Raw genomic sequence first — 27167 nt, forward strand, 5'->3', positions numbered from 1 at the left:
GCCTTCAGCCTACACCACAGCAACGTGGGATCCAAGTTGCATCTGTGACCTATACCACAGCGCACGGCAACAGCGGATCCTTCACCCACTGAGCGGGGCCAGGGATGGAACCCTCATCCTCATGGATACCAGTCAGGTTTGTTACCATGGAGCCACCACGGGAACTCCTGCAGAGCACTTCTCTTGACAGCATCAGCAGGGCACCTCTCAGGTGTGACCAGACTGTCTCAAGGACTGAAACCTCCTTAGTGTTGTTTTCCCCTCTGTCCCAAGGGGTGGGAAGAGTTCACGGTCAGGCAACTGGGTTACTGGCTTCTGATGCTTTCAAGATCAAAGGTGAGGGGACTCCGAGGGCAGTGAGCACCAGTGAGAAAACCGTAAGGGCTGCTACAAATCTCCAAAATGCTTAATGCATAAGCAGTGGCTAGTTTTTTGTTGTTGTTGTTGGTTTTTTAGCCCAAATCTATTAATTCAGCTATGATCAGATACTGAACTAGAAAAATGGGTAGAGGAAGAAGAGCATGAGAGTGTGTGTATGAACCATGCGCAAACCATGAGAGAACATGTACGGACTGTGTGCAAACCAAAAGACAGCATGTACGGACCATGTGCAAATCATGAGAGCGCATGTACGGACCGTGGGCGAACGTGAGAGCGCGTGTATGGACTGTGTGCAAACCCAGCAAGTGGGCATTTCCTCCAGAGCGGGTCATGTGGTTCTGATCCCACAAAAGCAGCTCAAGGTGTGGCCGTCCCAGAGGAATCCTGGTTGCGTCTCTCCGGCATCGCATGTCCTCCCTCTGGATCCCCTTTGCTATTCGGGTCTAACGCACCGCCAGCAGGTGTTAGACTGAGCTGTCCTTCCTCTGGGCACACGCTGCCTCCCTTCCGTCCCACCTGCTTCCCTTCCCGCCTGCTCCTCTCCACTTCCCGCTGCTTCTTTGGCCAACCAGCCGCAGCCCACACTCTGATGCTGGTCTGAGCAGCAATGCTGAGCCTTAGGGAAATGCCAGCCGTGGCTTTCGTTTTCTGTGGCCTCAAGTGACCCTGCGCCTGCTGACAGCCACCTAGGACATTTGAGGATTAGGAATAACCTCAAATGGGAAAAACATCTCCAGATTCATAAGAAGTGGGAATGGAAACAAGAACCCATCTGAGGGGGTCTCCCAACGACTCCTCAGGGCAGAGGCGCTTCCTTTCGAGACTCCCGGCAGCAAGGTCCGGCCGAGAAGCCCCTCCTGTCAGAAGACGGCAAGCTTGGCAAGCTTGGCAAGCTCGGCCCTGGCAGCTGCGTCTTCTCTGTCCCTCAATCTGTGGCTATCAGGAGACACAGGAAAGGGAGCATCCTGCTCTCCAGGGAAGGCAGCTCAAGTCCAGGAGGCACGGAGCCCCAGGGGCTCTGGAGAGGCGGCCGCCGAGGATGACAGGTAACTCCCTGCGGCAGAAAATCGCTCCTCTTGCTTTAGCAAAACACTGGGCTCACAACAGCACCGACTCTACTCCCCCCTCCAGTCTGGGAGGCCGGGAATTCCGTGTCAGTCTCACTCCTGGGAGATTTTCCGGCAGGTCTTAGGAGTGGGGACAGGGTGGGAAAACACAGGTGCCCGGGAACAAGGACGATGGAGGGCAGAGGCCCCGCCCACCCTATGCCCCCTGACCTCACTGCCTCCTCCTCCACCTGCCCAGATGGCCAGGCTGCCCCGAAGCCCCTTCTGAGGGCACGAGGCCGCCAGGGGAGGTTCGTCTATCAGTTCAGGTAAATGGCCTGGGACTCGGTTATCACCGTCTCCCCGGGGCTTTCTCAGGGAACAGAAACGAGAACAGCAACGGCCACGTTCAGTCGCCTCACCTCACAGGGTGAAATTCACGGGCAAGCTGGGGAATTTGGGCTCTGAATTTCTGATTCTCCAAAAGCAGGTTTTGGCACCATCCTGGGGAGACGTTCTGGGGACAAGACATGCTACAGAGGACAACGGGCGCAAGGCTTGAGACGTGAGTGGTGCTGCCTCCACCGTCGGGGGGCTGTGTAACCCTCCACAAGCCACCTGACCTCTCTGGGCCTCAGTTTCCTCGATTATGAAGTGAGGGGGGTTGAATGGCATGACTTCTAAACAACACTTGGGATGAGATCTGGTCTCTTTTTCTCCACCCGCCCTGTGCTCCTCTGCAGACCCAGAAAACGACACTCAAATGAACAGAAACCTGCTGAAATGAGCCACAGATCTCCTAGGTTCGCGACTCTTACTCTTATTCTCCTACTGACGATGGTTAGTGTTTGTCAGTGACCTTCAGGGGCTGCACATCTGGGCAACTCTGACCCAGGAGCGATTTAAATAACTTGGGGATGGAGGGTTTCTGTAACTGACTTAACGGTACCTATGAGGTTTTTTTTTTTTTTTTTGGTGGGGGGGCGGTGATTATGATTGGCACGTCCATGAGCAGCAGCAGAAATGCAAGCCAGAACTCACGAAAATCTGGGCTGAGGCACCTCTGCCGATGTCAGTGACAGCTCATGAACAGCAGTCAACCCTGAGTCCGGCATCGGCAATGGATGGAGGAGACAGGGCGAAGCTGGCCTGGAAGCGCCTGAGGGCTTTCCCATGATCCTCGCAGGAGTTCAGCCGGAGGAGGGCACGGACCAGCCGGAGGAGGAACTCACTCATTTGGCAGAGGGAGGTCTTCTCCAACAGTCACAGCGACTTAGTCTCCCTTGGGCTGAGAGGGGCAGACGTGATGTTGAAAGGCAACCAGCAGGAGACAACGGAGTGTCGCTCACCGTCTAATGACTGCCTCAGGGTGTCATCCCTTCCGCCAGCTCAGGTGCCCACAGAGCCCTTGGCACAGCACCCCAGACAGACTAAGTGGTCAGCACGTGCGAACTATTACCAGGATTCTTATCAACCGAACACTGGTCACTTGGTTAAGATTATCTAAATTCTCAGAGCGAATGAAAAACATCGGTGATGTAGAAAGGTTTACGGAACCCCAATTCGCTAGAAACCGTGCCTTCCTGGGCCCCTGCGACTACGCTCCTGCCAGGATGCAGGATGTAGGCGAGGATACCAAGGCCTTTCTTCTTCCTCAATCCACATGACTCTCCCTGTTTCATCACCTGGACGCTGCACCCCACGTACCACTTCCTGTGAAACACCCAGCAGAGCTTCCTGGTACGTGTTTAAACATAGGCTCCTCTGAAGAAATTACGATACAGTCTGCATGTGAGCAAACCCATCACGTGCGGAGTCAGCCTGGAAAACACCCCACTGACCAGCAGAGGCTCAGCTGGATGGTCCAGGGATGGGGGGGGCACCTGGTCTTTCCTCTTACGTGGACCTCCTGGCCCCAGTGAAGGACAGCAACGTAGAAGTAGTGACCCGGAATCATAGACTCCCTGCTCTCATAACCCCACGCACCCAGGGTCATGCACTCCTATGACCAGGGCAGCCTGCAGGAGCGACAAAGCCTTAGCCTGCCCAATAATCCACTTACCCACACTCTTACTGACACAGAATCACAGCATGCTGTCTGGACAGAATGAAGCCTACCACCTGGCCTCCTATCTTTATCAATCCTTCAGCCTTTGACCCTAACTCACCTCTTGACAAAGGGGGAGCACAGAGCGGATGTGGCTGGATGGGGACAGAGACGTGAAGACATCTGAGACCCCAGACCCAGGGCGAGGTGTCCGCTGACCTAGTCTCCTTGCCCCTGACTTGCTGGGAGAACAGCAGTGGCTGCTTGCGGTGCTGGTGGTGGGGGGGTGCCAAGGGGGGCGTACAACCCTGCCCCTGGCATCTGCTGCATGTTCCTTAATGTCTTTGCTTGGGGAGGAGTCTGGGCTTTTGCTTCAGAAGCAGGGGATTCACTTAGATGGCGCTGCTGGCTCCACCGCCCGGGCCCTGGTTCCTCATCCATAACGTGAAAGGGTGAGTCCAGTCGTTCTGCAAAGGCGCCCCGTCTCTTTGGGGCCCCAGGGTGGGCTGGCGGAGCTGTGAGCTGGAGGCGGGCACTGGCACCTGCCTCCACATGGACTGAATCATGAGCCACTGCACCTGCCGGCCCTCCACTCCCCCGAAAAGAGCTCAGGGTGGAGACCAGGAGTGAGGCCCTCGGTGCTCTGGGAAAACTGGCAGAACAGGGCCTCAGACAGTTAGGCGTTTTCCAGAGAATTCTTTAGGAGCCCAATGCCTTATCTCCTGGTATCTAGAAAAGCACTAAAATCCTTCATGGTGATATCTGCGCCTCGTGACTAGCAGTGACCTTCATGAGACTAGCAGCGACCTTCTGCAAAATGCGTGCTTGGCTGCACGCACCTCCCCTTCGCCACCACCACGCGCGTCCTGCCCTCCCCCGCCTCTTTGGGGCGGTTCCTCAGAGCTCTCTGCGATGCCGCCTCCCGGGCTACAGTCCTCATTTTGCCCCAAATGTAACTTAACTTTGAGGTGGAACGTATTTGTTCAGTCGACAGAGGGTGGGCAGGTGAGGGGCGGGCCCACGGCTGCCCTTGGACGCAGCGCTGGGACGTGGGGAGGGGCAGCTGGGTGGAGACAGGACATCCGAAGGCAGACCGGGGCCCAGGACCCAGAGCCTGGGGATGCAGGTAAAGAAAAGCACCCTGATGACAGGCATGTTAACGAGTGATGCTGGTAGAGCTCCACTCCTCTGGAGGAAGGGGCTGCATTTATAGCCATTTCTGCAAAGCAGTTCCTCTTACAGTAACGACTGCCTTTGATCTACTGCTACCTCTTAAAGAGCCTGGTGTTGTGTTAGGAACCTCGGACTCAAATTGCGAGCAAACCTTGCCTCACCCACTCGGTGTTTTGGGGTTCCTCTGTCTGTGCCAAGAGGGTGGTTTCACCTTTTGGGCCAAGTGGCACAGGCCTCAGTGGCCCAAGTCACGCGGTGTCAGGACTGACTGGGGGGGCAGGGGCGCCCAGTGGGCTGTGAGGAGGGTGCTAGCCACGTGGGGGAGCCCCGGGGCCCGGGTGCTCTGCCCTCAGGTGAGCTGGCCATGCAGCACCACCGATAGTGAGGGGAGAGCCGAGGCTTCAGAGCTGTTTCAGGACAGCTGGAAACGGGGGTCGTTCAGAGTGACCCTTGAAGCTGTGGGTGGGAACACACGTCCTGTGACAGGTGCCCTGAAAGAGGAAGGCCCAATGGGGTTGAGGACCTGCAAGCCTCTGCCCAGAACAGGCAAGTGGACCATCCACAGGCGCCTGAGCCCAGAGACACCGGTTGGAACCTGTCAGTCCACTCCCGGCTCCAGACTGTGCAACCCTGGACCCGTCCCTATGTCTGAGTTCCAGCTTCCTCACCAACAAAGGGGGCCGTATGACACATGACAATTCAAATACATCCCTGGAGCCTCCAGGGGGCCTGGTACTGGAGCCACCAATAAATGGCCATCCCTGTGGGGTGATTTTCACTGCTACGCTGTCTTGGCCTCCAGAGTCATGCTCCCTGCACCCCCTGGGGTGGGGAGCATCGTGCCCAAACGCACCGCCAGGAGGCCAACCCGCTGGGGACTTTGAGCCACTGTGACTTCTAACTGCACGGCTGTCACTGCTTTTCCAGGGGAGGTCAGAGGAGGTACTTTCCTCTCCTGGAGCATCCACATTCTCTGAGGCACAAGGGGAACGATATCGATACATGACCGCAAACACTTTTAGAAAGGATGACAAATACACAATCTCAGAAAGCCGTCTACAAACACAGGCCACTTGTTTACCCACGAGGACGGGGGACGGTGACCAAATAGACAACGGAAATCCACCAGTAATCCCGCAACCCCATTAGGCTCAACACCCCCTTCAAACTGAGGCTGGGAGCGAGCAGCCAGGCGGATCTGTCCACTGTCACTGCCTCCCTTTCCTTGCTCGGACCCCCGGAGGGAGAACGGGGAGCGCTCAGCCCCCGGCTGGTCCTCAACCAGAGCCGACGGGCAGACAATCAGCCTGGAGCGTCACACCCGGAAGGGTCCGGACTCGTCTGCACAACGTCCTCTAATTCCTCCCTGGCACCTGCAGCCGGTCAGGCATCTACCCCTACCTATCCACCTGCCCGTCTATGAACCTACCCAGCTGTCTAGACGGGTTCTTAAACATCAAATAGGACCTGAGCAGAGTCAAGGCGTAGGAGGTCGGCAAGGAGTCTAAGCATCATTTCAGTCCAACCTCTCCACCCTGCGGATGACGGGTGGGCGGGCTCTGGAGGGTTCTGTGGAGCAGGTGGAGGAGGGGCTGGCCGAGCCAAGGCCTGTTCTGAGGACTGACGGGAGGGAGTCAAGGACGGTCAGGAAGGATGCAGGGCACAGAGGAGAACGTGAGCCCCGGGTCCCTGTCTGGAGTCCCTGCTGACGGTTTATCCTCTCATCCTGGTGACCGGAGGGGAGTGAGAGCTACGGGGCTGTGGTCCTGCCACATTGCTCGATGACCAACACAACTCTGCTAGCTTCTGTCCCACCCCTAACGAGACTGCCTGGGCACTGCAACAATCCGAGGCTAAAACAAGCAGGGGACACGCAACACTTCTTCCCCCGCCCCGCTCCCTCCCAGTGGCTGCTCTGCTGCCCTGCGCCCGACCAGAGCAGAGGGGCCCGCAGCGGGCTTCCAGGGCTCCCCCTCGCCCTGGCCTCTCCCGGCCCAGCTCGGCCACTCTTCCTTCTTCAGCGGCGGAGGCAGGACCCTGGGGCCCCCGGCTGACTTCCCACATCCCCGTGTCACATGCTTTTGTGTGGCCTGGGGTGTGTGGCTCTGAACTGGCCAACCCACTTCAACTGGAGGCCCAGGCCACGTGCTGAGAGAGTCAAGCTCTGCCCAGCACGTTGGTCATATTTCTGGGTGATACGTTCGCATCTGGACACTTTTCCAACTGTTTTTTTTTTTTTTTTGAAAAATTTCCCCTTTCCTTTGATTGTCGTAATCCCTTCCACTGCATCTTCGTCCAGACGTTTGGTCAAATTCATGGATTTTCCCCACAATCTTCTCTCGAAACCTCACCCACTTCGTGGCAACTGAGATCTGTGTGAGCTTCATATTCCCAAGCGGTTCTGAGTTACCACAGAGAGACAGTCATCTCTGAAATCTAACTTCATTTTGCCCTGCGCCCTCCATCCCTTCACGCCTTCCATGTGTCACCAAGACTCCTGGCACGATGACACAGGTGCTGTGGCATATCTGGCTACCTGTGCCGGGTCATTCACACGCATGCTCTGATAAGCCCCCACAGCAGCTGCCTGAAGCAGTTCAGTGTCTGAGACGACGCTGTTTGCAAAACAAACCCGGAAGGGCCTTCTACTGCACTCTAGTCTCCAAAAGGGGTGGAGCTGCTCCCTGTTTTAACCCTGTGCTGCTGGCTGCCACCCACCCCGCAGCCGTTCTCAGCATGTCACCACCGGGAACCCCTCCTGACTCTCCCCCACGGGCTTCCTTGTGTTCAGGGAGCCCTGTCTTACAAGCAACTGGCTTTTCCTTTCAGTTCATCCAAGCCAGACATCAGCCACTGCCAAGCAAAGTTACTGACCTGACTGCTAGTGCAAAGCAGCAGTGCCCACTGTTCAGGTGGCATGGAAGACTTGACGGTGGGTGAAGCGGGCAGGGGGATGGCCCTTCATGAAGTGTTAAAATGCACTTTCCCAGATGCCCTGGGATTGGCCTGCAGACGGGGAAGCACTGGGCCAAGCGTTTCTTCCTCCCTCCAACTTTCCCGGGACTAAACCACTGAGCCGGCCAGAGATCCTGCCACACCTGGTTGCGACCCATTTGGGGGCTGGCTTGGCTCCGGAGGCGGGCAGGGGCTTCTGCACAGCGCCCTCCCCAGGAGCTCCTCCGGGGCTATGCGGCGGTGCACTCCTACGCAGGCCTTTACAGAGTCTTTGGAACACAACGACCTTCGTCTTTGTCTAGCTTGTATTTCGTGGGGCTTCGTGTTAGAACAAGACAGCCCAGGCACAGCAGGGAGACAGCTGCTGTGGGGCAATCCTCTAAGGCCACATATTTCAGCCCTGGCCTGGTTCTACAAAGGGCCATCGGAAGAATGTACCCCCAAGGGGTCCTAAGCTCTTCCCTCACACATACGTCTTAGCTGCTGGGTTCCCACCCAAGAAGGGCTCGCGTCTACAGGAGCTCTCAGGCAGAAACAACGTCCTAAGTCCCTTTCTTCAGGGGCTCAGGAAGCTTGACATACTTTATTTCATTTAGTGCCTATTCCTCCGTCAAGAGGGTGGAAGGCAGGGACCACCATCGTTAAAGGGCAGCTGTCAAGGGCCCTCAAACATGCACCACGCATCAGCCGTGACCCTGAATCGAAGTAAAAACCAACCAATCAACCACCAATGTTGAGAATTACACAGCTCGTGAGGTCTAAGGTAAGAAAGACGACTATACAGTAATGAAGAGTACATGGGCAGGTCGAACTGAAAATGAGATTCTCTGCCTCATCTTCCTGTATTTATTTGAGTTGATATCCACAATGCGGATGTGTGCGAATGCTTTTCTATCTGTAGGTATACAGAGCTACGCATAAATGTACAGATCTCTGTATGTGAAACTCTATCATTATATAGGCGTGGAATCACAAAGCTACATGCATCCCCTATTTTAGAGAATTTGGGCAAAATTATCATTGGTCGAACAAAACTTGACACCTCTGGAAATGTTCCATGAAACTGATTTGGGCATTAGATATCCACAAGCTATTTATTAAACTTTAAAGAGAGATGAGTAAATTGGCTGGCTGTTCTTGGAAGATTTAGTGATAAATATCCTGGTAGCTACTGCAGACCCCAGTATCCAGAAGGGAGCCTGGCAAACCACAGAAATTCAACCATTAACTGTTTTTTTCTTTTTCTTTTTTCTTGGACATTCCCAGGCCAGGGGTCGAATTGGAGCGGCAGCTGCTGGCCTACACCACAGCCACAGCCACGACGGATCCCCGACCCATGGATACTAGTCAGATTCATTTCCACTGATGCCATGATGGGAACTCCCAGTGATTAACTCTGGAATGAAGGTATGAAAATTCCCTGAGTTCTGAACGATCGGAGTTTGAGACACATCTGTTTGTCCTGATGGTCTGGCTGTTTTTTTTTTTTTTTTCCCTAGTAACTTTAAAAGGCAGCAAACAAACAAAAACCAAAAAACCACCTTTCTAGGCAAGAGCCTTGTCAGGCTTTGATTCAAGTGGGATGATCTAGGGGGAAATTTCCTTGATGGGAGGAGAGGGGATTTGCGAGATCTGATGACAGAAACAATGATGATGATGACAATGACAGACTCATCATCACGGCTCTGAGAGCAAAGGCATTCAACACATATTAATAATTAGCAGGAGTCGTTCAGAGAAAACGAACGCCTCCAAAAGCGTTACAACGGGCAAACGGCATTTGGTCCCGGCGAGCGCCACTGTGGGTTATGCTGCAAGAATACGAGGCCCTAGCAGCCTACCCTGAAAGGACCCGGGGGACGATTCCATGGGGAGCTGTGTCAAAGGCCACCTGGGAGGAGGGGCCCCCCTCGCAGGTCCGCCCGGAGGGGGTCGTCCTGGTCCTGCAGGTGAACACGCTTGTCCTGAGGGGCCACCTGACTTGCTGCTGCTTCCTGCTGGATCCGGCCCATGCTGTTCTTCTCTCTCAAATCTACGTGCAGTCCTGCGGGCCACTGTGTGTGTGTGGGCGCTCAACAAATGGGCTCTCGGGGCAGCAACTCCTTAATATAAACCACGTTCGCTTAAACTGGTAGTGACTCTACAAAGAAAGCAGTAAGGCACCTTGGAGCCAACGTCTGGGAGAAAGGTGCGATGAATATTTCACGAGACATTGGGATTCCGAGGCCGCCTCCCTGTTACAATTTAAGAGCTTTTGCAAAACTGTACTCCTCTCTGTTATTACAGCCTTAATTAAATTAATTTATACAGTGAATGCTCTAGTGATACTGCTGCAGATTTTCAATCAGAAGGCCTTACTGCTAGAGACGACGTGTGTGAAGACCTTGGAAGAAGAACGGCGTAAGGCCTGGTAGGGGGATATTCGGCCCTGACATTGGAGGGTGGAAGAGATCAGGGGAGTTTTCCCACGCCTCCGTTAAGGGCTTTCTTTTATTTTTTAATTAGGCTAAATTAGGTCAGTGAAAACAAAATGAACCTTGCAAGTTGCCTTCACCAGCGTTTTCTCTCTGGGAAACACATGGCAGACGAAGACACTTGGATGGAGTTAATTCCACCCGTGGGGCTGCACCTGCCTGAAACCCTAAACAAAGGAAGCTGTCTCTTAGCCCGATGGGCTAAATCGTCAGAGGCTCGCTCGGCAACTTAGATTTGTCCACGACTGCCAAGGCTCAGCTGTGGTCACCGTCAGGCTAAGAGATCGGGACTGAGGCCAGTGGCTCATCCAGCGGCCCTCCCCCCACCCCCCAGGCACGGTCACACACTCACAGGGGTCTCAAGGGCAGGCGTGTTAACTGCACAGCTTCATGGCCTGGTACTCGCAGGCAACCACTAATCACGAGCGATTTGTTAGCCTCACGAAATGTCAGTATTAAGCACCTCGCCTGAGGTTTGTTGTTTCAGCATCAAACGACCGTTTAGTTCGACACTGAAGTGTCAAACCGGAGGCAGGGCCCCCACGCACCAACTCTCATTTCTTGCTCCCTGTGTTGAGCAGCTGAATTTGCTTCATTTCTTTCTTTCTTTCCTTTCCTCTTTCTTTCTCTCGTTCTTTCCCCAATACAATTTTTTTCTGCTGCACAGCATGGTGCCCCAGTCACACATACATGTACACATTCTATTTTCTCACATTCTCATGCTCCAGCAGAAGTGACTGGACTGCTTCCTTCATTTCTAAGAGTGTTTTTCTAGGCTTTAGGTTGAGCATTTCAGAGGATGTAAGACCCACGGTCTTTCTCCATCACAGGCTAAGAGACAGGCTTGAGAAACTCGGCCTCCACTGCACGGCTGAGGCCCCCGAGGCTTCGCGCTTGACCCTACCACCCACCACTCACCACGCACAGCATCTCTATGGCCCCTACATGACACGAGAGGAAGGCTGCCCTGAATTAAAAATTGCCGGGCAGACAAATCCAACTGTATAAAAGCATATCCATCAGTCTTTCTTTCTTTCTTTCTTTTTGCCTTTTTCCTTGAGCCACTCCCGCGGCATATGGAGGTTCCCAGGCTAGGGGTCCAATTGGAGCTGTAGCCACCGGCCTACACCACAGCCACAACAATGCGGGATCTGAGCCTCATCTTCGACCTACACCGCAGCTCACGGCAACGCCGGATCCTTAACCCACTGAGCAAGGCCGGGGATTGAACCCACAACCTCATGGTTCCTAGTTGGATTCGTTAACCACTGCGCCACGATGGGAACTCCCCATCAGTCTTTCTTGCTCTCCCACGCTAACCAAGTGCTTTGTGTCTCTCAAGAATGAACGCTAGTCCCTCCACGTTCACCAAGATTGGGGGCACGATGACAAGTTTCATAGGACACAAAACATCAACTGCCAAAGAAAAATTAAACAGGGAAAGGAAAAAACCAACACCCAGCACTATTTGATCTTGTTTTAAATGGAAAGTTTTGGACACTTTAGGAAAAAAGGCAGCGAACGCCTTTTTAATGGATTGTATCCGCAGGACAAATGATTACAACCAGCAAAGCTTTAAAGTGTCAGCTGGTGATGCAGTTTTCTTTATCCCTTTTATTTTTATTCAGAAAGAAATTGAAGGCATATGGCAAAGTGCATCATTAATTTCTTATTAATTTCATAATAGCAAGGCAACCAGTTAAAATAGTAGCGCTACAACTTTAAATTACTGAACTCGCTTGGTATTTAATGAGAGATTTAGCACAGCAGGGATTCTGTTAAATTAAGTTGTGCCTTCACATCACAGTGGGAAAACAGGTGTATATTGGTTTAGAATTATGGAAATGTTGACTAATTCCAAGGCTTGTAATCAAACAGCAAGGCACCCTGTAATATTTTTTTCCCCAAGAATATGCATTCATCTTTTATGTCTGGTTTCATTTCTTCCCATCCACCAAAGCTCCCAGCTGAACGGAAATGGCTTTCATGTTCTTCCTGGAGCTGTTACGGGTGATGCTGGTCAGATAAAGTGGTACAGAAATGCAAGATGGGCAACTCTGTTCCCCACTCACCTAATGTGAGATGGCAGATGTAGCAACAGCCTGTCCACTGTGAAGGCTCGGAGGGCTTACAAATCAGACCTGACGGTGCAAAGTTTTCATTTAACCCGCTGCAAGGAACTGGGCATAGGAGATGGAACGGGATAAAAACCAAGCCCCAAACAATCCATCGACCTTCTTTTCCCGCCCCAGAATCATCATCCTTGATAACCGGCTTCCCACATCGTCATCCCTGACTTCCGCATGCAATTTCTTTCTTTCTTTCTTTTTTTATTTTTTGTCTTTTTGCCAGTTCTTGGGCCGCTCCCACGGCATATGGAGGTTCCCAGGCTAGGGGTCGAATCAGAGCTGTAGCCACCAGCCTACGCCAGAGTCACAGCAACGTGGGATCCGAGCCACGTCTGCGACCTACACTACAGCTCATGGCAACGCCGGATCCTTAACCCACTGAGCAAGGCCGGGGATTGAACCCGCAACCTCATGGTTCCTAGTTGGATTCGTTAACCACTGAGCCATGACGGGAACTCCATGCATGCAATTTTTTTTTTTTTTTTTTTTGGTAGGAGAAAAAGAGACACAGGCCACATTAATAATACAGAAGATGCCATTTGTTTGCTAAGATAAGGGTCAGAGTCAGATGGGCCCAACTGCAGTAAGCCCATCAGGCACTTGCACATTTCCCAACGTGGCCCCTTCATCAGGTTGACCATGGATTTCTCAGGAGCATCATCACTTATGAAAAAGGCAGGCTGGGACCTCTTCTTCTGGAGGAGGGAATGACCTGAAATTAACCAAGCTTCCCCATAATTTAAAACAGGATGTGATTGGGCCTCAGTATACCCTAACGACTAAGTAACAATTCATCACCACCAGTCATTTTTTTCTCAAGACACCCAGAAGGGATTTTGCGTGCTAGGTACCATAAAGTACTTCTTTCTCAAAGAAGGAGTACAAAGTAGTCTTTGGGTGGGATTAGGAGTCTTTGGGTGGGATTAGGAGCCTGGGAAACAAAAGTTATTTTTTTTCTACCATCGGCTGAACGAGTAAATATGTGCCTTGGTCGCTTCTTTCATTAATGTGACTGAACACTGTGGCCTTCTAGAATTTACACTGGGGGAAAAAAATCCGATTTACACAGAGAATAAAGCTGAAAAAATATTTCTAAAAAAATTCATTAGGCAATGCACTTAGACCCAGTAAAAGCTCCCTTTCTAAAAACCACCTTAGAAGTTTCGGGAGAAGTAGTTAAACTGAATTGGGAGGGAGAATTCTGGTCTCACCCACTTGCTTTTCTGAACCACCGGCTCTCTGATTTGCTCACCCAAAAAGGGGGAAAACCAAGGTGGTATGGTTTGAGAGTATGGTTAGTAATTTATTACTTTTGGCTGAGTATGAAACTCCCGTTCACTGAATCTCTCGCCACCCAACTACAATAAAATTTTCAACAGAGCTATGGTGAATTAAACCAATGCCATCTTTCCTGGGGGGTGACAGGGTATAAACTGAGTTGTGTGCCTAGGTTAGCATGACCAATGCATGACAGCAAATGAGAATTACACCCTGAAAACATGAGGGACATCAATGGTAGCTTTCATGCTCGTCAAACCCGTTTTCAATAAAACCATAAAATAAGGCTGCTTACCGGAGGTTCCTCGTAATCAACACACATCAGTACGATATTAAAGTAACGCAGCTCTGATTTTTGAGTCAATGGGGAGAATACTCCAACAGCACAGAGACACTTAGACTAACATGCACTAGATAAAATGGTCACAAAACCCCGGAAATCAGGTATTCTGATGAGGCAGGTACAGCCAACCTCCGCTGGTTTCTAGTGAGTGGTACGAAGCATCCCACATGACTGGGAAGGAAATGGAAAAACAACAAAACCAACAAAAAGACAAACCCAAACTGTAAGCTTTGTATTTTCTGTTCTCTATCAACACAAAGCCACGAGCTGGGCATGAAAACACTGACTTTGTTAACGGCCATTGACTGTTTAGAAACCATTAGGAGGTTTCATATGATGGCTGTACAGGGTACATTTCGTCCTTGCAAAAGAAAATCTAAGGACTCAATTTGAAAAGCGGCTCCTGGTGAGTAAAAGCTTTTCCTTTTCCATTTGCTGTGTGTGTGTGTGTGTGTGTGTGTGTGTGTGTGTGCGCGCGCGCGCACATGCACGCATGCAGAGGCCCCCACCCCACCCCACCCCCCTTTAAAATCGCAGCCCACCGGATCCTCGGCAGCGGCTGCTGCTCCCCAGCGGGGTCAGTGTGATTTTCTAACCAGGGGCCATACTTTTGAAGAGGTCTTTCCATCAGCATCAATGCCAGGGCTTCTTTGGGGGCTGGCCAGCTGGGCTGGCTCATGTGGTGGGGGGGTGGGGGGCTGGTGGGGTCAGCACACCCTCCTCCAAAGACCAAAGTCATTTCTGGCCCTAAGAGCCCGTCGCTAGAACCTTCAGTTGAAAAGGACCATTTTCAAGCAATAAATTGATTTTGGTACAAAAGTAAACCGACTCACCCCAGGTAAAGTTTTAATATTGTGCAGTGCATTCTGGGCCTCAAGTGCAGCTTTTCTTGTATAAAATGTTACGAAACAACAACCTACAGAGAGAAATGAAAAGGTTTTTAGAAATTTCTGTGAATGCTTGGCTTCGATATAATGGAGACTGGGGCGAACAAGTCATCTACTTAAAAGGAGGCACAATTTAAAAATAAAGTGCGCGGGAAACAGTAATAACGACATCTCCGGCAGTTACACAGCGCCTTTCATCCGGAATCATACCTATTAGCTTTCCGCACGTTGGGGAATCAATTCATAACTGTGCGCCGACTCCCGGGAACACAGCTCTCCAGGAGCGAGGGTGGGAGGTGGGGTGAGCTGCTCGGGGGACGCGGGGGGCGGCACAAAGGGAACTGCGCCATCACAATTGTGACAGCAGAAGACTTCTATTAACTGCGATTTTCTTAAAGGAGAGCTCTAGAACGTCACCCTCTTAAAAACACGTTCCCCACTCCCAGGTTTAGACAACCGGATGATTAGCTCCCTAGGAGCTGGGGTCGTGCTGTATCCTTTTTTTACCTGCACCGTCGGACATAACGCAACATTCCGTCCATGAAATACATCGTATTTGCGCGCTGCAATGAAAGACTCGGCTTTAACCCGTTTAGAAGGTACGCTATGATGCGGTGGGCATACTCCTAAACAAACATTTTGCAGACGCCGTCCTGTGTCTTAAACACGGCTGTGGTTACAGCAATGGGCAACCTTTTGATTCCTCATCTCTGAGACCTGACGGCCCCTCCAACAGAGACCAGAAGATACCCTCTTGCCAACCATCTCCCGCCACCAGAGCAAACAGTCTCGAAGCCTTTTTCCATTCCTTCTGCATCCCCAAGGAGGGTGGACCCCCTCCTCCAACCTGCAGTTTAAGATCCTGGCTAACATCTGCGGTTAAACCGGATATGGAGAGTGCTTAACAATCGGTGAATTCGCGCCTCCAGGCTGGGGGGGAAGGGAGGGGCAAAAACTTTGGAAATTTCAAGAAAGAGATGCTGCCTCTGACCTGGGCTGTCTTGGATGCACTGGGCTGAGAAAAAATGCAGAGAGAGGCTGTCACCCAGATCATGCGTATTTCACCCCGACTTTACCAAAGGATGCGAAGGCTTGGAGAGCTGCGGAGAGCCCTGAGAGGCACTCCAAGGCCGGGTCCAGCAAGCATAATGAGAGGCAGTCACAGCACTAAGGCATCAGCGTTGGTTCCATTCAGGGGAATGATGTAAGTTAAGACCGAGAACAGAAAAAACAAAAACCGGTACAGCTGGAGAGCAGGAAGTGAGCACCACAAACCATCAAAGGTTCAGAATCATAAATTGGCACCTATTTTTCAAAACAAAAACTCATTCAAAGGAACAGGAGAAAATAAAGTACAATGCCATGCACACAGCATTCAGAAATCCATCTGATGCTTCCTCCTTGTTTGGAAAAAAATGAAACACCACATTGGAACCCAGTTCTCATAGATGCAATTTCACTGCCATCTACCAAGATTAAATATGCAAAACCATCACCTTCTGGACAAAGCAGAGCATGAAGCAGAGCTTTTTGGCATTTAAAAAACTCCCTGTCTCCAAGCTTCAAAACTCTCAAGGTATATCATTTGCATGATGAAGGGATAAGAAAATTATGAACCGTCTGTGAAGAATCGCAGGTGGACAGACCGATCTCTTGAGATGAGCTTTCCACTTCAGCTATCCAACCTCTTTTGACCAGAGTTCATTTGGCCATGCTGCCTAGTAGTAGATTTTTTTTTTTTTTTAATTTACTGAACAGATCCAATCAACGTGTGGTTTTCAGCCTCACATGCAAAAGGTAAGCCCAGACAAGTGATAGGAATTGCTTCAAATCAAGGAATAATTTTCAACAGCAAAGTCAAGTCCCAGCTTCCAGGACCCACTGTCATCACTTTAGGAGGAAGAAAAAAATACCAACTATGTTTGGCTAGGCTTGACAGAGAAAGAAACGTAAGGCGGGCCCTCATTTTCATCTCCTGAAAGCGTCTCATGCCCAGGCTCTCGGTAGCTTCTGTTTTCTCTCTCCTGGGCTCACGGGGTGGGCTTCTGGATACAGGAGCAACGGGGAACCTCTGAGCATCAACTTGAAAAAGCAGAGCTGCAAAAAGGGGGAAGAATGGGATGCTTTCCAAGCAGGAGGACGTTGGGGGTATGATACTTAGACACTAGAAGATTTCAGAGGGAGGAGAAGTCCTAAGGCAGTTTGCTTGCCTGGAAAGAAGGCAACTGCAAAAGAACGCCCTCAGGAGAAGGAGCGCAAACGCAGGTCCGGCCACGCGCAGAGCTGCGGAGGCAAAGTCTGCTGGCCTAAAAGAACAGTGGGATGACAAGGGAACTGGAAACGGCGAGCGACACACATGCCAAGGAAGAGGCAACAAGGAACAAAGACAATGTCAACTGAGCGGATGGTGCCATCGGGCCAGCGTGGACCCAACACGCAGCCCGGCTGGGGCAGAAAGAACACTCGCTGGCCTTCAACACCCAAACAAAACCCCATCCGTTTCCCACGGCCTGAACTCCCACGAGGAAGGTGCAGTTCATTTGCCATTTAAGTCTGAACACACTGCCCCGAGGAAGAGTCATGCATGGTTCCCAGCTCTCTGCACCTCAGTATGAATTTGGCGACCTCACGTGTTCGCAGGGAGCCCAAGGCGGCTTCTGTGCCGGTTTCCTTTTGAGAAAGGGCCAGTTGGAAGCTGATGTCTGAGCAGCACGAGATGGGGTGAGGAGGCCAAGAATGCAGAGGACACTGATGCACAGAAGGGGAGACGGGAAGTATCCCCAGTCTCAAACCCTCCCCAATTCCGCCCAGGGTCCACGCCGCCTGAGAGGGGGAATCAGAGATGGGCCCCCTCAGATCCTCTTCAAACTGTGCTCAGCTTCTAACTCCCATTTCAACGAAGCTTTGGAAAGAACATGCCAGAAGAGCCCTGAGTCTGGCTCTAACATGCAGGGGGACAGCCCCGGTGATCTGCCTCCGCCACCGCCCACTGACCCCCAAGCCAACAGCTCAGCTCCGCAGGTGCCATGCCTGGCAAGCCAACCTGGGACCTCCTAAGAGGCATCCCATCTCCAGCTGGGCACGGCCCCACGGCTTGGCAAGAAAAGCCCAGGCTGAATTTCCACCCTGTCTTATAGCCTCAGCTGGGCACCCTCAAGCACGAAACAATGTGCACGAATGTGGGAGTCCTGGGGGAATCTCACCTCAAGATGCTTCTTTTGGTTTCATACATTTGGGTCCCAAACGACTCAGTGGAAAATAGCTCACTGCATCTGTACCTTAGTTGCTTTAGCTGCAACGCTTCTCCATCACTGAATAAAAACCAGGTGGGCTTGCCGCCAGCTCCCCCCCGCCCCGCCACCATGAATATATAACCAACATGTTTCATTCGTAATCTTTTTTTAACTGAACTCAACTCTTCTATACCTTTCCTGGGCTCAAAAATGTCTTGCACTTCATTAAGCATGCATAATAACTCACTTGATAAAAAAAAAAAAAAAGAGCGCTGGATTAAGTTATCAGAAAATCTGCAGCTGAACTACAGAACTACCAATTTTAATGTTCGTCTGAGATGCAGCCATCTGCATGACACCCCCTCCCCCACAGGACCTGCGTTTGGACACCTCCGGAATAAGAATGTGTCTCAGAGACTTGTTTCTGTGAGTATTCTCCCAGCGAGCAACCCGTAGTCTTTTTACCCATCAATCACTTGATATGCTCACTTAAAATCTTAGAGTCATTGATCTGGGGAGAGAATTTCAAGCCAGGAAGGGAGAAATAGCATCATTTGCCCCGTGATGGTGATCATTGCAGAAAAAGGTCAGGGAGTGACTCTCGATCCCAGAAAATCCACGGAGATTCAAGCCGGGGTCGGGATTTCTTTCTGGTCTACCCCCTCTACCTGGATGGACAGCTGTTAAGGGAGACACCTGTCTCATAGATTTCCCCACGAGAGCTGTAACTCGGGTCAGAAACTTACTAGATCCGTGTGGTCAGCTGCAACACCAGATGGCCTGAAAGATTTGGGGGACAGACCCCCCCTCCTTGGCCAGGTTCTGTTTCCTACATCATTGCAAGGTGGGTGGTTAAACACCTACAGCAGCCCCGGGTACTCTTCCACCGTCAGTGGTCAGTGGCTGGGATGCACCCCCACGGGGACCACCCCTCTGGCATCAGCAACGGTCCTGGTGGCCGCTTTCCCCGTGGGCCATGGAGTGCAGAGAAAGGCCTGCTTCGTGTCACAGCAGGGAGGCGGCCTGCCGGGGGCTCCAGGGACCGGCGGAGGCTCGGGCCTCCTATTTCTGCCCCGCTTCACAGACCTCTGCTTTGCCTGATGGACACAGTCTCTGAGTACTTGTGCTCTGTGATTCCTGCCACCTTTATCCACTGGCTCAGAAGTTTCCGCCAGGGACAGCAGGTGGCTTACAAAAGAGAAACACGACCAGGATCCTTGGTGATCTCCCACTTCCCAAGAGTTTCCGCAACTCACTGTGTTAATATGAATTCTGGATTTTGAAGCAAAAAAAAAAAAAAAAAAAAAAAAAAATCTATCTTCTGCAAGTCTGTTTATCAGCCCCACCCCATGACTCCTCCTCAGGGCTTGTTAAATTCACAGGTGAAACAGGTTCAGTGGCAAAGCTTGATTCCAGAACCAAGGACCAGTGTCTCAGGCCTACACAAAGCCCATCATGTCCAACCAGTGGGGACCCCTCCACTGATCACCAAGAGATGCTGATGAGGATGCAGCGTGGCAGCGGCGGGGAGGGTATCACGTTAAAGCTTAGTGGCCTCTGCCATCGCCTGGTCAATTCCTTTTGCAGATCAACCTGGACCATCTAGAAGAGCCTCTAGGAAGGCCCCTTAAGACAGATCCATCTTGATGGAAGAAAAGGTCGAGGGAAAGGTCCTGGGGTGCCCACACCCACTGGGAAGGCCACTGGGCAAGGCCTTCTGTGACTCTCTCTTCAGATGGGCAACCGGCAGCCGGAGGACACCCCAGGCCCCGAAGGAAGGCGTCGAGGGCCTGGGAGCCTTTGATGGCCCTGATTCTCACCAGTCTGCACGTCTACTTGCACACGCTCAGCTTTAAAGTGATGAGTCACCAGTATCAAAACTGTGCCATGCGATAAGAGGCTCTCGCATGTGAGTGGAGGATGCTAGTTCCCAGAGAGGCCAAGGACCACATACTCCAAACAGGGTACCTGCATCTGACTGCATCTCCCCACAAACAGTCCTGCTGCCAAAGAGCTCCTTCAGCTCCTCTGTCAGCTTAATTGCTGAATAATCTGAGGCACTGTCATGAGGTTTTTTTGCTGTTTCCAAAGATAAAGCCTTGAACGAGACAGGCCAGTGGTATCTACACACACACACACACCATAAAGAAGACACTAAACTTTACTGAAAGACTTTAATTTTAAATGATCAAGTAGATTTATCCTCAAAGAAACCATCTGGATTATCACAAACCTTTTCAAACCACAGCTGCTTCTCTTGGAAAGCACTACTGGAAACTCTTGGTAATAATACAGGGGGAAGCATGCACTGCTTATGGGGAGATAACCAGTTTATATCATGGCCTCTCCTGAGTCAAACAGCACTTAATTGACATTCTTCCTTGCGGAGGAGAGCGTAGACGGAGCCCTACAGGACAACATCGAGATCAGATTTTTAAAATGAGATTTGCCCTCAAGAAAACAGACTACACTCATTCGAGAAACTTCCTCCAAGGTTACTAAACTGGGGAGGAAGGAAACTAAGATTTGATGGTCTGAAGACACTTTTATTTTTATTTTTTAAATTGAAGTGTCATCGATAAACAACGTTGTGTTAATTTCTGCTGTAGAGCCAGTGGTTCAGCTCCACACACACGTTTTTTCATATTCTTTTCCATGACGGTTCATCACAGACACTGACGCCCGCTCCCTGTGCTCTAGTCGGGCCTTGTTGTTTCTCCAATCTACACGGAACCGTGGCGTACGCCAACACCCAACTCTCAATCCGTCCCACTCCCACCACCTTCCTCTTGGCAGCCACAGGCCTGTTGTCTGAAGACGCCACTGAAAAAAGGCTGTTTTCTTTGGCTCTAAAAGGTGGACAAGGTAGTTTGTTTGTTTTTTAAAAACTGGATCTCTGCATTTGTTTTAAGGAATCCGGGTGGAAAGGTGGAAAGCCAGTGACTTGAGTGGTTTTCAATGATGGAAATAGGCCCTTGTCAGCTGCAGGGCAGAAATTTCAGATCACACGCCAACAATTTACACTCTCAGGGTCACAGGAAGCCAGCCCTACGTGTGGCTGCTCTGGGGAACGTGCCTCTCGATTCTCCTGGAGCCCCCAGCTCAGACGGAGGATCAGTGCTCCTTGAAAGGTGCTCACTGAAAGGTGCTCCCATACATGGCAGAAAGGGCCTTTCTGGAATCTTCTAGTCCTGATTGCTAATTCTTTTTCCAAGGCAACTCCTGGGTAATACCTTCATAGGGAAAACTGTGGATTATTTTCTGAAATACAAACAACTGTACAACTTGAGGGAGGAGGAAAGAAGGTGGGAAAAAAAAAAAAAAGGATGTCCCACAACTCTGTGGCTAAGCTGGTCAAATAAAAAGTATCTCAAGTTCAGAGCTTCTGGTGTCATGCATGTGGACACCTGTCTCCCCAGGATGACTCTGTCCCTGGGTTAAAAAGAGGGGTCCACCACCACGTCCTCAAGGTCATTCAGCATCTCAAAGGAGAAAAATCCACATCACTGTCAAAACCTACCACAAAAAAACAAAACTACCACCAAAAAAAAAAAAACCACCACAGAATGATCATGTGCTGATTGAACCCCGCGCTTAGTTCTTTCTTTCTGTCTGTTTTGCAAGGAACAGCCCTGGCAGACAGGTTTAATTCGAGCTGTATTTGAATTCAGGACATCAACAGAGTCATCACGTGGGGAATGAAGAATCCCTTTAAAGGCTGCCTTTGAATTCTGAGGGCCTGACAGATCAAGAGACCCCAAGCCCTGCAAGACGAAATTAGTGAACCCGCTACGGCTTTTTTCTTTCTGTGAATGAAGCTCTCTTTCAGAGATGCATCTGCAAGCAAAGCAGGTCACTCCTTGCCACAAGCTGAACTGCAAGCGGGATCTCGGCTTCTTGTAGAGTCAGAAGCACACGCGCCCATTGGAGTCACAAGAGGACAGATTCCTTACCCGTGCTTCCTCTTGTCACCTGTTTTCCCCTCTGTCTTAGCCATTCCAGAGAGGAGGTCATACTTCTTTCAGAGGCCAAAGGGGACTGACCTCAGTGCTGTATTTTGTGCTCAAGGGAACCTCTCGCCTTGCTAAGGTTGCGACCATCAATTGTGGCCTTGCTGCCCCTGTCGAGCCCCTTGACTTTCAGTTTCCACGAGCAGTTAAAAGTTCAAAAACCCCATCAAAAATCCCCTGAATTAAATGTTTAAAGTAAATTTAGCAGGGACCTTAATTTAAAAATTTCCAAAAAGGAAGTAGATTCCCAGCGGTTTGCAACGTGACCTTTGGCATCTGCAGGAAAAGGACCAGGACAACATGCCACCCTTCCCAAGTACACAGATGCTTCAGGAGGCAGACTGGACCCCTGGAAAAGCACGGATATGTCCCCTTCCTCAGCCCAAAGCCCACCTGCCGAGAACCAGCACGGACGGTTAAAAACCATCGGATGCACTGTTATGAACCTGTGGCACCCATGACCCTAGGTCTCTATTCTTTCTCCTCTGTTCTCAAAACGTGGCTTGCTTTAGAGGAACGCAAGATGGGACATAGCACATAATGCTACTGATGTCACCTGTTCCATTTAAAATTCAGTCCCCCGGAAACTTCCTACATGGTTGGTGAGAAAATGGTATGGAGCTTCCTGAAAAAACTAAAAATAGAGTTGCTCTATGGTCCAGGAATCTCACTCTGGGACATATATCCAGAGATAACTCTAATTCGAAAAGATACATTCACCTCAATGTTTCACAGCAGCACCATTCACAACAGCTAAGACATGGAAGCAACCTAAATGTCCATCGACAAAGAAATAAAGAAGACATGGTATGTATATTATTAGTCCTATCATGGAATATTACTCGGCCATAAAAAAGAATGGCACTTTGCCACTTCCTTGCAGTGACATGGATGGATCTAGAGATTATCATGCTAAGTGAAGTAAGTCAGAGAAAGACAAATAACATGATATCACTTATATGTGGAATGTTACAAAAACAATACAAATAAACTTATTTATAAAACAGAAACAGACTCACAGACATAGATAACAAACCTATGGTTACCAAGGGGGAAAGGGAGGGAGAGGAAAAATTAGGAGTTTGGGATTAACATATATACACTATTACATAAAAAATAAACAAACAACAAGGACCTACTGTATAGCACAAGGAACTATATTCAAATATTTTGTAATCGTCTGCAGTGAGAATCTGAAAAAGCATATAGATATTCTGATTACTTATCTATCTGAATCACTGTACTGTATACTGAAACTACACAGCACTGTAAGTATATTTCAATTAAAAAGATAAACTAATAAAAACCAGGCCCCTGGCATACATAAATACACCTATGTATGCCTGCGTACGACTTCTTTATTGTGGCTCCTCAACCTGGAGCCTGCACAAGGTGGCTGGGATGACGTCAACCGAGACCCAAAGGAAAAGAATTCTAAAAACGTAGCAAAGCAGAAATTCCCCAGCTACGGTAACAACCTGCAAGAAGATGAAGGCGTTTTTCTTTGCGCCCTCTTCTTCTCTTTCAACTCAAAAGCAAGAAAAACAAAACCAGGGGAAATTAATTCAGCATCTTTCTCTTGGCTTCCGTGCCTGTGCCACAGAATCACGGAATTCTGCAACCGGTTAACTCGAGTAAGCTGACTCTCCCTCCCGCTCCCGTAGCAGGTTTGCAGAACACCCGCAATCGGCCAGGTGCTCGCAGCAAAAGGAAAACCATCCAAATGATTCATTCCCGGCTGACAGCAGCCTCTGAGGTCAACGCCTATCACAGAGGTTCTGCTTTCCTCTGAAAGATCCCCAGAACTGCTTCAAACCTCTCACGCCACCGCAAAGGTCTCTCTATTCCCCAAAGCTCTCTTGCTTTAAGCTCCTGTCTCTAGGATGAACCTTTTCCTCTCTCTGTCTAAAAGGGGGACTTCCAGAACCAGAATAACAGCTCCCCAATATGAATGCCACATCCTGTAGACATCAACTTTTAATGAGACTGTATCCAATTAGCTTAGTTTTATAGAGTTTGATATAATTGGCACCCTGATGGCAAAAGTGCCACCATCTGGCACGACCGAGGAGGCAAGAGACAGAGCCTTGAATTATGTGGACACCACCGATGGGCTCGCCCACTGCAAGCTCAAGGGAATCCCCTGGGAATTTCACAGACGAGGCAGGAGCTGAGCTGATTCCTTACGGCTGCCTGGGGCAGGGATGCCAACTTCTTCCAGGAAGCCTGACTCATGTCCCCAGCGGGAGGGGCTCCTCTGCAAAAGCAAAGCCAGTGACTTTTCAACCCCAGAGAGGCTGGTCTCTCCTGGCTCCACATCCTTGCCTGGGCCTCCGCCACAGGACACATGGTGACCGTGTCTGGTTAACTGGCCACAGGATCGAGGCTACTGCCAGCCTCTCTGCTGCCCCGGGGACTTGTCCTGGAGGAGCCATCTCCTGGGACTCCCAAGGGCCTTGGGAAGACAGGCACGCTTTAAATCTTCTGCTAGGAAAATCGAGTATCTTTCTTTTTTTCTTTTGACCTAGATTAAATCTTCAAGCCTTCGGGAACAGCGAGGAGGAGGGCATGCCCTGCGCATCCCGGCGGCCGCACCCATGATTATGGAAATCCCCACAAGGGCACAACACACATCGAAAAGACAGCGAGGGCAAAACTGCTGGGATCTGCTTTTCCCCCTTCCCGGGGTGCCTGAAATAAGCCCCTTAGGTTAAGCCATCTCCAAGAGTCTCAGGGCTGAACGAGCATCGGAAGAATCCAACCCCCCCCCCCCTTCCCCGGCTAGGATGCTCGCTGCAGTCAGCTGCTTCTCAAAGGCTCCCGCTCGGTGCTAAGCCATGGCAGGTGAGTTTACGGTGACGTGTGAGGCTGACGAGGAGCCATGGGGACAGAGCGGAGAAAGCCAGCAGTCTCCTTTCTTCAGACATGCAAGGGAATGTGCAAAAAGTGGATTGGATTCCATCTGTATTTTTTAAATAGTAATTCTAGACTAGGAAGGTCAACTTTTTTTTTTTTTTTTTTTTTTTTTCCTTTTGTCCTCTAAAGGTAAGAAAAGGCCTACTTTTGGTTGAGCCTAACAAGCCAACTCAGAAAGGCTTAGCGGGCAACCTCCCTAAGGTCAGCGTGTCTAGCCCACATTCCTGGGCCAGTCATTCCCCTGGGATTCCTGGTGGCGAGAGAGAGAGAGAGAGAGAGAGAGAGAGAGAGAGAGAGAGAGAGAGAGAGAGAGAGAGAGCGCGCTCCAGGGGGCATGGTGGCAAATGCTTCTCCTTCAAGGGGCCAGAGGACTGAGCCAGGCTTCAGCTCGGTGAACCAAGATACCCAGACAAAGATGAAGGGAGGCGTCCCAGGGTTAAATGTGGGAGAAGGTAACTCCATCTCGAATCCAATTAAAAAGGATTTCGTTTCCAAAGCACTGAGGGACCTCATTACGAGCAAGTTTCTAATATAAGGTTATTGTGTACCATGCCTTCTCTTGGGGACAGGATGGCATTATAATTAGGAGTCTGGTGGCAACAAGAGTAAGTTGAAATCCTATCTATTTTCCCTGGGAGTCTTAATTCAGCACGTGGGACCATGAGATGCTTCCTGGCCAGACCACTCTCCTTAGTGTTCAACTTCCTGGCGGGGCAACTTGTATCTGTCACGGCTACACACACGCACCCCTTTTATGGGCTTGAATACAATACAGCTCAGCTCGGCACGACAGCACGCATCAGTGCCAACTGTGGTATTCTCACTTCTTACGGGCCTGCTACAGGTGGGGCTGGAGTCTTAGAACGAAAGTATTTCTGCTGTTGTGGCGGGTGAGGGAGATGGTGTTTTCTTCCTCGCTCTGGTCTGTAGGGGTCCAAATGAAAGCAACAGGCAAACGCTTTGGCTTGAGAAACTGTACCCGGGCTCATGTGAATATCTGTCCTCATTTCAGACGTTTTCCTGTGGCATGTGGTATTTATGGCCATTAGACCTGCCTCACCCACTCCCATGATAACAAAGTCATCTTTCAGGGCCAGGCAGCCTGGGAGGAAGGTATTTTTACCAATCGCCTAGTACAGCGGAAATCACAGGAGAAATGCACTTTTGTGGCCAAGGATAAATGGATGTTCTAGGGACGAAAGGCAAGCATCCTTGGTCCCCGAATTCTCAGGGCAGAGTGCGACGGACAGGCTGCGAAGCGGCCCTGGGTATTTCCCCTGGCTTCGTTCACAGAGCCTGGCGGTGAGAAACCCAGTCCTTCTGCACCAGCGCTTTGGAGTGGCTGGACCTGGGATACATCTCTGAACCTCTCTCAGCCTCTGAACTTATAAAACAGGGTAACAGCAGCTCCGTCCCAGGGTTATGGTAGTAAAGAAGGTAATTCATGACATCACACAAATAGCACAGGTTGGGGCACATGCGTCGACATGCGTGATGATGTTAGAGATCACTGCCCGCCGTCAATTTGCGGCACGTCTCCATCGAGCCCCGGCCACGCAGACCCTGTGCAGGTTCTGTACGCGAGGGGCAGTTAGCATCACTCTGCTGGTTGAACAAAAAAGCCCCCCAGGTAGAAAAAGGCAGCATTTGCATGCTAGCCACAGCGTCATGCTGCTGACACCAGCCTCTGCAAGTGATGACCACACACCCTGTGAACAGGCTTTGGAATCGATTTTGTTGTCTTGTTTTCTGAAATAATTACATGCGACTGGCCAAACCCACCCATACGTGAAGTCCCCAAGACGGTGACCCTCTATTTCCACGGCCTCTGAAAAGTCGGTCCATTTTAATGGAATCACTTGGAGGACTTTCCTATTCAGGGCACAACAAAATTTCCCCCAAATGTACACTCGATGGCCCTCCAAGAGGCAAAAAATCCCCCCAACAAGCGAGTTATTTGAAATAAACCCTGTGGCTGTCAATGAGCACGGCTGGGTTTCATTACCATGAAAGAAGCTTAACCACAGACCTGGCATTTCCCTGAATTTTACAACCGAGGAAGGGAAAAAAAGCAGTGACCCTGGCCTCTGTATAAAGAGGTGGGATTCTAAATGGCAGGATCAGGAGAGGAAAGGAAGGAACAAGTCAGGAAAAAGACTGTGGATGGATTTAAGCAGGTCCTGAAAAAAAGGGGTTCCCGACCTTCTTACACGGTTGGTGAGAATGTAAACTGGTACAACCACTATGGACAACGGTATAGAGATTCCTCGGGAAACTAGAAATAGTACTACCATA

The 27167-nt window shown here is 50.6% G+C and overlaps 1 protein-coding gene across 54 annotated transcripts in view; it reads right to left on the reverse strand.

Moving 5' to 3' along the window:
• The window catches only part of CELF2 (CUGBP Elav-like family member 2), an 872498-nt gene that overhangs the window by 109968 nt on the left and 735363 nt on the right, over positions 1 to 27167 (reverse strand). For 51 of the 54 annotated variants that reach the window (XR_014817160.1, XR_014817158.1, XR_014817159.1 and 48 more), the window contains 1 exon segment: positions 14660 to 14742. Coding sequence is in view for 48 of the 51 variants with exons in the window: in NM_001445140.1 (NP_001432069.1) it covers positions 14660 to 14742 (83 nt within the window). In the remaining 3 variants the exon portion in view is untranslated. 54 annotated transcript variants of the gene reach the window in all.

Source organism: Sus scrofa, chromosome 10, assembly GCF_054392235.1.
Source record: "Sus scrofa isolate SSC_HxYL_T2T_F1_AM1 chromosome 10, Sscrofa_HxYL_maternal_Yorkshire_Landrace_v2.0, whole genome shotgun sequence".
Taxonomy (NCBI): Eukaryota; Metazoa; Chordata; class Mammalia; order Artiodactyla; family Suidae; genus Sus; species Sus scrofa.